At 42.6% G+C, this 13,732-nt stretch overlaps 1 protein-coding gene across 7 annotated transcripts in view; it reads left to right on the top strand.

Annotated features, from left to right (window-relative positions):
• The window catches only part of LOC129445841 (NLR family CARD domain-containing protein 3), a 58,463-nt gene that overhangs the window by 38,944 nt on the left and 5,787 nt on the right, over positions 1-13,732 (top strand). For 3 of the 7 annotated variants that reach the window (XM_073873886.1, XM_073873884.1, XM_055206834.2), the window contains exon 8: positions 7,618-7,791. The exons of 3 other annotated variants lie outside the window; for them this stretch is intronic. In XM_073873886.1, the coding sequence (XP_073729987.1) occupies positions 7,618-7,791 (174 nt within the window). Of the gene's footprint in view, positions 1-4,346; positions 5,213-7,617; positions 7,792-13,732 lie in introns of those variants that run through there. One more of the 7 variants, XM_055206835.2, reaches the window with a different exon arrangement.

The following is a 13,732-nucleotide window of genomic DNA, read 5'->3' as shown; positions in this document are numbered from 1 at the left end:
TTTCAAAGCAGCTTTACATTAATAAAAGCAGTAAAAGCACAGAAAAACGACAGATAGCATAACATAATACACAATAGCATAAGCAGTCAAATTTGCTGCGGCTATGACGCGACATTATGAGCGAGCATATTACTAATGTAACGTCGAGAAGAAGAAGCTAAGTTAAGCCCAAGCAGGCTACCTCCCCGGGGTAAAAAAACCCCTAGGAGAAAAAAACAAAAACCCCGGGTTGTTTAGCCGAGGAAATAAAAATAAAAGTCCTAGGAGAGAAAAACCCTTGGGAGATATACATGTATATACACACATATTAACGAATAAGGAGCTTAAGCAGAGATTAAGCGGATATTAAGCGGATATTAAGCGGGTCCTGCCGGTGGTCGTTGGTCAGGCATCAGCTGGGCATCACATTGAAGGACGACCAGTAGATCAGAGGTGTGCCGACTTTCACATCTACCGGAACTGGGTCTGTTTGTCCCATTGTCCTCAGGGTCAATGGGACCCAGGGACGAGACAGGGAGAGAAAAACAAAATCATATTAGCGTAGGGGCCGTTCACATGTAATGCAAGTGTCACACAGTGATGTGGTTGAATCAGCTTAGTTTCAGACAGATTAACTATTGCAGCATAATTATATTATCCACAGTTGAGGATTTTGCAAATTGGGGGCCCACTGCGACGGTATATATAGTAACTAAGGGTCACCTTCCGATTTTTAAGAGAAAATGAAACCTGTCGACCCGTTTGACTAAGGCCTGTAACCCCACTGTCGTCGTTAATGCAGGTTCAGTGGCAAACGGGTCTATATTGCATACTATTTCCAAGATCACGAAATCACGCCAAACATCGCAACCTGACCATACGTGTCAACCCGTTTGACTAAGGCTGGAGGCCCCACTGTCGTCGTTAATGCAGGTTCAGTGGCAAACGGGTCTGTATGGCATACTATTCGCAATAGAAAGAAAGCGCCAAAATCACAACCCAACCATACGTGCCAACCCGTTTGACTAAGGCCAAAAGCCCCACTGTCGTCGTTAATGCAGGTTCAGTGGCAAACGGGTCTGTATGGCATACTATTTGCAATATAAAGAAAGCGCCAAAATCACACCCCAACCATACGTGCCAACCCGTTTGACTAAGGCTGGAGGCCCCACTGTCGTCGTTAATGCAGGTTCAGTGGCAAACGGGTTTGTATGGCATACTATTCACAAGAACACGAAAGTTCCAAAATCGCAATCCGACTATAGGTTAAGATAAGATTTTTATTTATTTATTTGGTTGATCTGTGTTATGACCGCGAGTGCTTTGTTCCGTACAGATAACTATTTCGAGTTAAGTACTTTTACTAGACAAATTATGCGAATGCTTTGTTGAAGAGAAAAGTTTTAAGTCTAGATTTAAAATTATCGACTGTGTCTGATTCTCGGACATCGGTTGGTAAATCATTCCAGAGCTTAGGGGCTAAGTAGGAAAATTACCTTCCACTTTAAGACACTTTTGATAGTCTAGGGATAATCAAGAGACCAGAATTTTGCGACCGTAGTGTGCGTGATGGATTGTATTCTGATAGTAATTCTCTAAGATATGAGGGTGCTAGGCCATTTAAAGCTTTGTAGGTGATTAGTGATATTTTAAATTGTATGCGATATTTAACTGGTAGCCAGTGTAAAGATGCCAGAATTGGGCTTATGTGGTCATACTTTTTAGATCGAGTAAGTACCCTTGCGGAAGCGTTTTGAACTAGCTGAAGCTTGTTTACTTGATTTGCATGGCATCCCCCGAGTAGCGAGTTACAATAGTCTATTCTAGAGGTCATAAAAGCATGGATAAGCTTCTCTGCGTCAGATGTAGACAGTATATGGCGTATTTTCGAGATATTTCTAAGATGGAAGAATGCTGTGCGGCAGACGTTGGCGATATGACTATCGAAGGATAAGTTGCTGTCGAACATCACACCTAAGTTCCTAACCGTGGAAGATGGCACCACAGTGCAGCCATCTATGTGCAACTTGTAATCTGACATATTATGTTTGTAGCGATTCGGTTCAATAATAAGTATCTCTGTCTTATTGGAGTTCAGCTTAAGAAAGTTATGTGCCATCCAGTCACTAACATCGCTAAGGCAGTCTGTTAGCTTAGAAAACGTGTGTGTTTCGCTGGGATGTGAGGAGATGTAAAGCTGGGTATCATCCGCATAGCAGTGAAAACTTATGTTATGTTTCCTGATAATGTCTCCTAGAGGTAACATGTATAACGAGAACAGGATAGGACCTAAAACCGATCCCTGCGGTACACCGTATTTAACCAGGGAGCGATATGACTCTTCCTCGTTTACATAAACAAAGTGATAGCGATTGGTTAGATACGACCTAAACCAGGCTAGCGCCTGACCACTGATACCAACATAGTTTTCTAGTCTATTGAGTAAGATTGTATGATCTATTGTGTCAAAGGCTGCACTAAGGTCTAATAATATAAGAATTGAGATTTCACCACGATCGGATGTTAATAGGAGGTCATTTGTAACTCTAAGCAACGCTGTCTCTGTGCTATGGTGGGGCCTGAATCCTGATTGGAACTTTTCATATGTACTATTATTTGTCAAGAATGTGCGTAACTGGCTTGCCACTACCTTTTCTAATATTTTCGAAAGAAAAGGGAGATTTGAGATTGGTCTAAAGTTATTAAGCTCTCCCTGATCAAGCTGCGGTTTTTTAATCAGCGGTTTAATAACTGCTAGTTTGAAAGCTGTTGGAACATATCCTATTTCTAGCGATGAGTTAAAGATATTTAGAACCGGGGTTGACACTACAGGGAATACCTCTTTAAGCAGTTTTGTGGGAACGGGGTCTAATATACAGGATGATGATTTGGATGATGTAACTAGTCTAGAGAGCTCATCTATTGTTGCAATTTTAACAAGGGTGTGTAAACAACCTCTAACTTCAGTGTTAAATAATATGTCTTTTATTAGGTCATTATTAATATCTGAATGAGAAATGAACTGACCTTCTAGCATCTATAACCTTGGTAACTTGTAGGAATCACATGAGCTACTGTAAAAATGTAATGTACTATAACATCTCGTTGTACTATCGTAGTAGCTGGTGTTTGTTGGGCTCGGTCGCTGTTGTCTCTCTGTCTGCCGCTCTCGCTGTCAGATCGCCGCACCGGAAGTTTTCACCGGAAGTATTGGACCTCACAGTCCGAAACGTCAGCGGTCGCCATATTGTGCACAGAGCCAAGTGGACTTCCTGCTTTCAATGATGCAAAATGATGATTTTCATTTTAAGTCTCAGCGGCAACTGAGGAAATGATGCACAATCATTCAATATCGCCTACAATCTGAGGACTATTTGCGTCGTAACACACTGTATATGAGATTACACTTTAGGTTCATGTAAACACATAAACACGCATTAAAACTTTGTTTTTAAAAGTAGGCGGGAGTATAATCCATAATATCCAAATAGCGCTGTTATTTCCGTGAGCCATGATAACAGTATAGAGGATATCAGCGAAGTGACTGCTCTGTGCTCTCTAGCTACCTGGTGGGTGGAGACCTGCGAGTGGGGTGGTGGGCGGGTAAATTCAAACGGAATGTGACGAAAAGGCTGGTTACGTCACAACGGAGCTGATTTTGAAACGGTGCAATCTGAGACTCAAGGCAGAGGACATTCAGAAACCTGTATCTAACTCAAAACAGCATGTATGGATTTTTTCCAAGTTTGTTTGCGTGTGGAAGCACCAGAGACACAAAATAACACCCCAAACCCCAGAAAAAGTGAGTTTTTCATAATATGGGCACTTTAAGTATAGAATAGTATTTATGCTAAAATATATATTAAAATAAAAAGTGCACAACTTTTCTTAAGTGGAAGTAATAAAGTAAAATAATTAAAGTATAAGTATATAAAGTAATAATTATATAATAACGAATAATAACGAAAAATTACAATACCCCCCGCCTAACAATATCATCATCCATTGCGATGGTTTAACGTAACCATCGTCAACTGCCAATTTAGGTTGTTGTACGGTTAACCCTAACCTTAAGGTTGTCTGTCCTGCACCTGCACTTGCGAGTGTAGATGAGATCAAAGTTTTCCCCATTCATTTCCCTACAGACTACATTTACTATTATCCTTCACACTCTCTCACCTGTATCTTGTCTTTAATCATCCTCAACTGCTAGCCTTTACCCTCATCAGCTCCACTACTTAATTCTCCTGTTTTCCCTACTCCTTGTTGGTTCTCAGTCTTATGCTATGTGTGTGTTTGTTATGCCAGTCTGCCTGTTTATTGATTTGTAATAAAAGTTCCATGTTCATTGTCATACAAAATTCCAGCCTCCTCTCTCCTGCTGCACGCACCCTGACAGAAGAACCGAACACATCATGGAAACTCCAGAGGACTACCTCTTGTTTTGTTTGCTACAGAATGGGTTGCCTCGAAAGGACTTATAGAGGAGTTCATGGATCTGAGTTCAGAGTTCAGAGTAACTTTATTGTCTATCAGCGATGATAGAAATTTTTCTTCAGTTAAAAGGCTCACGACAGATACATAACAGTACATACACACAATTAATTTAAAACAAGCAAATTAAATAAACACCTCCGGACATCACATAGCCGCACATCACATAGCCGTATTTAAAATAGTTACTGCATTGGGCACAAATGAATTCCTGTAAGCCTTCTTCCTAGCCAGCCGAGTTCTAAACCGGCAACCTGATGGAAGTAGCTGGAAAGCATTATAAAGAGGATGCGTGCAATCTGTAATAATAGAGGCAGTCTTTCTCTTCACCGCCATATTATAGAGATTCGAAAGTTGAAACTGTGAGACCCCGGTAATCTTTGAAGCCTGCTTAATAATTTTAAAGAGTTTTTTTCTTATTTCCAGCTGATAGAAGGCTATACCAGGAAACAATATTAAAGCTGCCGTCGGCAACTCTAGAGGATTGAGCAGTTTCCAAATGTTTACAATTTCATGTCCCTCCCCCACTACCTCCGAGCAACCTCCCTCAGAGCTTGTTCTCGTCAGCGTGTGTGCAAAAGTATTATTGTGAACGCATACTTAGCAAGAATACTTAGATTACTTACATAACACTCCGAAATACAATCAATGGTTGATAAAGCACAATTACCTGTTGAGAAGAAATGTGTCAAGGTCTGCATCCAGCTTGAAATCTCGTAGATTCCTTTCAAATGCCGGTCCGATATTGATCCTAGTTTTATAACGGTCACAGTCACTTTCTATCTTTGTTTCCTTCTTTTCATTGGTTGTTTTCCTAGCTCTAGTTGTTAACCGAGAAATCGGAAGTTTGTTAATGAAAGTTCTCTCCGCCATCACGCTGTTCAAACCAAAACAACTATGAATTCAGGCGGATGCACGTGATATTGTAACGCGCGCGAGGGGGATGGGGATCTGTGGCGCGTGCAGGTACTGTGATTGACAGGCAGATTTTACACAGCCCTGTGCTGATTGGACCAAATGAACCAGCCTGCGCTGATTGGACCAAATGAACCGGGAGCGGTGGATTTTTGCAAAACAAATAACAGGCTCCAGGTGGAGCTAGAAGTGCGGGTTTTTTTTCTTAAACAGTCTAATTGATGTTGTTCTATCAGAGCATAGTGTTGGTTTCAGTGAATATGATCAAAAAATATGATAAAATAAGTTGCCAACCGCAGCTTTAAATGTCAAGACTGATTCCACTAGTGATCGATACACTGTGGTCATAATATCCTGTCTAACGTTAAATCCTTTCAACTGCCTCAGCAAAAATAAACGCTTATTTGCTTTTTTATAGACACCATTCATGTGTTGCGTAAAGGACAGTTGACTGTCAATCACAGTGCCTAAATAAGTAAAAGATTCAACCTGTTCCACTTTCTGCCCCTCTAACCTAAGTGGTTCATAAAGTGAAGGAGGTATTTTAGATGAACGTACCCCCCCACAACACAGTTCCTTGGTCTTACTTATATTCAACTTTAGAGCACTGTCCTGGAACCAATCAACCATAGATTCCACAAATTGCCTATAGATAACCAGGGACTGCTTGTCTGTCATACAGGCCATCAAGGCCATATCGTCTGCATATTTTAAAAGTGACATACCTTTAATTCCACACATAATTTCATTTGTATATATGGAAAATAAAATTGGTGACAAGACACAGCCATCTCATACATATAGTAAGCTGGGGCGACACTATGCTAAATGCATGCTTTCGGTTGGGACTGGATTACGTTGGTTTCATATCGCTACTCGCAATCTTGTTAATTTACCTCTAACTTTTAAAACGTTGTCCTCCAATTTAATGGCTCTAGGTTGATATTGTTGCTGAGGATATATTAAGTTATCATCCAGTCCCAACCTGAAACCAATCCAGTGCTCCAGCCCACCCAAAGACTTTTCCTGTGTCCTTTACCTCTCCTGATCGTCGCGTGTGCCACATTTGCTCTACTGATTGTTGCTCCCCTGCACTCAACCCAGTGCCTGACAGCTCTCCTGCACTCAGCCCAGCGCCCGCCGGCTCTCCTGCACTCAGCCCAATGCCCGCCAGCTCTCCTGCACTCAGCTCAGAGTCCCAACTCTACCCTTTACTCTGCCCAGAGCCCCCACTCTGCCCTGAACTCTGCCCAGAACTGGAAACAGAGGGTGTGGTGTCAGCCATGATCGTGCTGGTCTTAGGGTGCACTCACATTATCCAAACCAAACCAACCCATGCCCCAGCGCGATTGTCACCCCCCCTACCCCCCCAGATGCACGCACTCACACTGTACTTTTTAATCGATCCGAGTCCGGGCGCGCTTTCGTCATTAAGATGCGATTGTTTTGAAAAAAGCAGGAAGCTCTCTCTTAACACTGGAACCCACTTTAATGATAAGTCTATTTTTTTTAGTCGGATTCGTTTGGTGCGCGATTACAGACAGCCCTCTCACAGGTCATCTTATTGCTTAGTTGATCTGTCACGTGCGCAGCTAGGACATTCACATAACCCCGCTGCGCGCATCAAAAGGTTTTTACGGCGGCAGATGAAGGTGAGTGGTTGCGCAACTGACGCCTTCACCTTTTGAATCGCGCTCAGGCGCGATTGCGCTCACACCACAGCCTTCCGCGCCTGAGCCCAAGTGAACCGCGCTCCGGCCCACCTCTGCAACCCGGCCGCGGCGCGATTGACCAATCCGCGCCCGGGCGCGGAACAGAGCGATCACACTTGTCAAACAAACCAGGCTTTCGGGGTCAAAGCGCGGTTTGGTTTGGATAGTGTGAGTACGCCCTTAGAGTGCATCTAAACCACACACACCTCCCTGAGCTTCCCCAAGAAAATTTGGGGGGCTATACCACCATAACCACAGTGGCTGTCTTCCTCTCCGCTCGGGTGTATTTATCTTGAAACACAATGCTAATGCGCTAATGTGAACCAACCAGAAAATCTAACGGCCAAACAGAAAAATTTATTGGCCGATATTTATTATTCTTCTCTCTCTATCTCTCTCTCTCTCTCTCTCTCTCTCTCTCTCTCTCTTTCTTTTCTTGTTCTGACCATAATAGTTTCACATATATAATTATAATTCATGACTTCATTTACTGTAAGTTTTTTTCCTCTCTCTTCAGTCTGTGGTCCTGCAGTATTGGAGATGAAGGTTTTGTTGCTTTGGTGTCAGCTTTGAGATCAAACCCATCACACCTGAATGAACTCAATCTGTACGGTAATAATCCAGGAGATTCAGGAGTGAAGCTGATCTCTGATCTACTGATAGATCCACACTGTAAACTACATAAACTAGAGTGAGTATTATTGTCATTATATTTGTAGCGATCTGTCTAAAAGAAGCAAGAAAAGATCAAATATTTAATCCAAACCTGAAAAAAGAATCCATGAAACAGAAGAACACAGTTGACCAATACATTCAATAATCAAAATAACTGATCAGACACACATGAAACACTGGGGTATTTATACATTAATGATATGTATATAGTGCTTTTTAAAGCAGCTGTAAATGAACTAGAAACAAAGAAAACACAGAAAAACAAAGAATAACAGTTTTTAAATAAAGTTTAGAATGTAGTACATAAGGGTATATGGAGTCATTCAAATGCATTTCCTCATTTGAATACATGATTAAAAACAGATTTACTGCACATTATCTTTCACTTAATCAAGGGTAACAGTTAGGGGTGGGACAAAAAAATTTCAAGAATCGATTCTTAAATGTTAGTTTACAAAATAATAACGTGACGTTATCAGAACCAAAAGGCGGAACTCAACTGGGGGAGCGGTGATGCACACGGACAACTTAAGAGAGTGCGCACTGCATGAGCACATAGCGGAGCTTACAAGAGCAGAAGAGAAAGAACACTTTAAATGCTTGTAGGACTATACGGCATATCTCTCTATTCTTTTTGAGGAGTTTAAAAAGATCCTTGAGTACATGTCGAGTACTCCTTAAAATAGCAGAGATGTGGTTTAGTGAAACAAACTAGAAAATTATAACAGTATCAGAAGCATACAAATCAGCGCTACGCTGCCTCTCTCCCTCTCTCGTTTGCTCGCTCACACACAGACACCGTGCGCGTGGATCAACTCCTGCGTAGACTGCGCATCCTTGTGAATTTTGGAAGTTAAAAACGGCTGACCTGCAGTGGCCTGGCAAAACACATTTGAGAAGAAAGGCGCAGCAACTCAAAAAGACCTGCGTGTTTCACAATTACGCTAAAAGACTACAATGACAATTTTGTGCGTGGAGCAGCAGTTAACTTATGTGTGATCTACCGGCATTGCCTTTGCGATTGACCTATTGGACACCCCTGCCCTAAACCATCCCCTGACTGTTTAGATATAAACACATGAATATACTTCTGTAAAAAAATGCACATAGTTTGTTATTCAGTCGCTGGGTGCACTGCGCTGCATTATAAATACAGTAAGGGGCCAGTCACACCAAAAGCGTTTATTGGCAGTTGCAGGTGCCTTTTTTGAAGGATATTCTATTGGCAGGGCGCGTTTGCGCGCCGAGCGCCTTGCGGTTTTCTGCCACCTGCCGCGCACGCGTTTTTGAAGGAGCGCTGAGAGCGGAGAAGCGCCCGACGTCATTTGAGTCTTTCCATTGTCCAATCGAATGAGGGGAGAGGCGGGCCTAACGTTGTGGTGAGGGAAGTTTACAGTTGCTTTGAAGAACCGGACTCCACTCGCTCACTCTCTCCTGCGTGTTTGTGCACCTCTCACCCTCAAACAAGGTCAGAGCAAGTGTCCTCTTTTTAAAGTTTCTGCTAATATGACAGTTAACAGCAAAAGAGCGCTCACGCTTCAATATTTGATTGACAAGACAGCTGACTCGGTGGTTGCTTAGCAATATGAAAAGCCGCGTCGCACTGCTCTTTTTTAAAAAAAGGCAGTGCGTCGCGCCTTGCGTTTAAAGCGCTTTGGTGTGACTGGCCCCTAAGACTGCCAATCACTGTGTATAATGATGATGATTAGACGCTTAACGTTAGTCAGTTCGTGGAAGTTAATGCCGGTTAACATATAGAATTAATATGTCACGTTTAATTACTATTTTTACTGGTTTTAATGTCTTACAGAAACAGGACATATATGTATATAAGAATGACATTATTTATCCCTTAGTTGCATTAAAGTACAGTATATGACAGTTCAGAGACTAGTAGAAAAAGCGCAAACATTTTTATTATTTTATTATTATTAAAAAGGATGTGCAAAAAGCATCAAAAAAGCATGAATAAATCTTATGACTGCTGATTACTTAATATCACCCCACATTGGATGAATATTTCTATAGGCTAGTGCACTGACTGCATGGATGCCTGAGTAAAATGAGCCCACCCCCTGGTCTCTACGTCACTGTAAAGCAAATATATCCTGTATGGAATGTTTTTATTCCCTTATATGCAGTGGCGGCTCCAGAGATTTTATGATGCAGGTGCTATAGGGATGCTCAACACTTAAGAGAAGGTGCTTTGAATTTTGGGGGTGTTTCATTATGGAGGTCGCATTGGACCATATATATATATACCTTTTTACAGCCCCCGTGACCAAATAGCCTGCTCGTGCATTTTGGCAACAGAAGTGGTGTTATTCCCCATTGGTTCTAACATGTTAGCAACTCAGAAAGTTTATTAAAACGGTTTCCCAGAATCAAAATGTGTGGTTGTTGCGTTTGGTTGCACTAATATAGTATACTAATATACGTATATATGTATCTGGCCACTTTAAATTTGGCCATCTGCTAGCGTCTTCTATCCACTCCACTATAGTACACGGATCTGGTAGCTGTGTTGAAAATGTTGATAAAGTCAACTTTTTTAAAAATAACTTTCTCTGTCTGTGTTGCTTCAATGCTGATTCTCAGCATACTTCCATTGCCAAAATGCGTGTGCATACGTTGACATGTCGTAATTGTGTACAAACAGTAAAAGAGTCTATATACACGCGTAAAGTACACGCCCGCATTAACTGACCTATACTCCTTCCGCGACTATGTAAAACTATTCAACACAAGGGCTATAGATACAATATACATAAGACTGCCAATGTAAACCTCTGAAAATGATATTTCACAATTCTGTCACAGTCAAGCCCTGAATACAATGAAGCAATAAACAACACAATCCAACAGAAACGCTTATGCTCAGATCACGAAATCGCACAGCCAGTTACCAACACTAATCTAATGATGAATCAGCAGTAATCCTAGGGTTGGAGCATTATAGATGTAACTATGAAGAGCCAAGATTCTCGCTGCTTTAACCACCAAATTAATTCAATTTGTAATAGCCAACAGCTGGGGAAAATCAAGCACTTACCATGGACGTCTTCACAACTTTTGATTGAGTGCGAAGGCATCAATGATGTTGTCGCAATTAAGGGTCTTTGCTAAATTTCCAAACTTGCTATCAAAAACAAACTGCCGTGCGTTATGGTCAAAGGTTCACCAGGCGCTGCGCCCATTGGCCAAAGAAGATCACCTGTTTGGGCCTTGTTATTTTACACTAAAATATATATTTTAAAATTATTATTTAATTCCTTTTTAACAACATGAAAAAGACTATTCAAACATGACATTAAAATATAAACATATAAAATATTATATAAAATGTTCCCTGCCCCATTAAAAGTCAATGGGAAATTTTTGGGTACCTCTTATACCCCAGGGGTACAACTTACACCCCAATGTGATGTATGTTCCAACAGAGCCTACCACCCTCTTCAAATGCTGTAACCCAGTGGTTTTCAAACTGAGATGGTGCCAGAGGGGCCCCAGTTTTATGACATTTTATGAAATGACATTAAATTATACAAAAAAGTAGTGCTTTTGGTTAGTAGCCTTATTTTTTTAGGTTTAACTACACAGAATTGATTAAAAATTTATTACATTTCATTAAAATGTTGATTTTTAGGACGGGGGAACGTAATCCCATCACGCCATGCATACACAACGGATTGAAGTGCCTTACCGGAGAGACACTGCGTGTGGCCCTATATCCGGCATATTCACAGCTTTAAAGCAAAAGTGTAAGCACCATATAAATGTTAACGCGCATACGGTGGGGTTTAAAACGCACCGGGAGCACATAACATAGCAGAAGACGACGAGATCACCGAGCGCGCCGCGGGTGTGCGAGATAAGTAAATTCAGAGTCACGTTGGTGAGCTCGCTGAGCGCACCGTGGTGAACACATAAAACGCATGAGCGTGCATGATTGAGCCGAGAGAACCTGCGCTTGTAGGGCAGGGACGTCTAAGCTGTACAATCTGACAAACGTAGACGGCGAAGACCAGATGGCCGCGTAGCAGATATCAAATATAGATAGCCCTGTAGACCAAGTCCATGATGAAGCCAAACTCGCACAGAGTGGGCTCTAACATATAGGACATAGCTCATAGAGGGACGTGAGCCAGTGCGATGGCTTCAACGATCCATCTAAATAACCACTGTTAGCAACAGGCATACGTAGTGAGTGATCTGCAAAGCTCACGAACGGACGATCTGACTATAATATGCGGCAGAACGGTTCATAGCGTGGGATTATACAGATACCACAATAATGTGAACTCAGGAGCGCCCTCGAGCGCATCGGGATGCATATAGGTAGTATTATAGTGCACAGATCGGTGAGCTGTATTGCACGGGCACAGATGAACACTTGAGTACATGGTGAATGCATATAGATGAATCAGAGTGTTATAATGCACAGGCCGGCAAGATTCTCGAGGCCGTCATGTGTTTTGATAATAAATTGTGTGCACCGTGAATGCGTATAGATAAATCAGTGCACAGAACGCGCCGTGAATGTGTACAGATATGATTGATGAACGTAACGGTGGGTACCCAGCGCACCGTGAACGTACACAGATGAACAACAATGTATGTGTCACAAAGGATAACACAGCCGTGTATACAGGTGAGCTTCTCCAAGCGCATCTTTAGTGTATAGCAAAATCTTATAGCATGCATATGTGAGCTTCTCTAAGCGCACGGTGGACGCATATAATTAAAAACCATATCGTGCATACAGGTGAGCTTACGGGCGCACCTTAATGCAACAAACCCAGTAGTGCCCGAGGCAGGGATGTCGAACCTGTAAAATTGACAACGTGGACGGCGGGGACCAGCCGGCCGTGTCACAAATGTCAAATGAGAAACCTCTAAGACCATGCCAGAGGTAGAGCTAATCCATACATGGAGTAGATTAACCACCAGTGAGCATCATAGTCACAGGAGGTGATAACTTCAACGATCTATAAATAACCTGTATTGACAGGTGCAATAGTGAGTGGTCTGTGATGGAGATGAACAGCTGATCGTCTGATGTACGTCAGACGTATCTGTCATACAGGACCTTGGACAGTTCCAGAGGGCTGTGCCTCGGGCACCGTCCGCATCTGAGAAATGACAGGCTTATGAATAAAGTGAATGGTCGGTCGTAAAAGCGTGGTTCGCTGTTATCACCGCCACATACAGTAGATATACTATAAGAATGTATAAGAATGTACCAATATTCAGCGCACTGATATAGGACGGGACTGAATAAGGGGAGGTGTTCGGACCTCAGCCTATTATCAAACAAATTCGTTCTGCCTCTGATTCTGTCTAAGCCAGAGAGAATGACAGGGCAGACAAACATAGTGAGCTCTACTGAAGTGAGACAGACTCAGGCCGGTTGTTAGGCTTATATAATAAGTGTTCTTGGTGCTACAATAGCGGCGTGTTTGCCCTATCGAGCAGACGAATGAGATTGCGCCGCTCCAGAAGGGGAGGGGCATGAAGCTCAGTAATCGTTGAACACTAGACAGCTGCACTTAGAGGCAAGGAGCCTTAATACTCTTAGAAGCCGCTAGAGACCTCGCTACTGTGGGGGAAGGAGCGAGGGACTCCTCGAGCGTAGAGCGCGAATGGCTGTGTTATGACAGAAAAACAGGGGTCAGATCCGCCCGTCTTTGCTTGTCCCATGCATCTATCTTAGTTCTACGGCTCCGCCTCTTGTTCATCTCCACAGAACAGCCATGCATCGTATGAACGGTATCACCCGATGCACTCGGGGGGATTCATATGAGCGTGCCAGAGATCTCGCCACTGACTGTGAGAGGAGCGAGGGACTCTGTGAACGGCTGCGTTGTGACAGAACATGAGACTAAGATGTGTATGCATCTTAGTCTCATGGCTCGCCGTGTGTTTGTCCCAGCAAAAGAGGAACAGCATGGGGAGCA

The sequence above is a fragment of the Misgurnus anguillicaudatus genome, chromosome 12 (assembly GCF_027580225.2).
Source record: "Misgurnus anguillicaudatus chromosome 12, ASM2758022v2, whole genome shotgun sequence".
Classification (NCBI taxonomy): Eukaryota; Metazoa; Chordata; class Actinopteri; order Cypriniformes; family Cobitidae; genus Misgurnus; species Misgurnus anguillicaudatus.
Note: the sequence above shows the minus strand (reverse complement) of the source record. Positions and strands in the feature narration are given on the sequence as shown.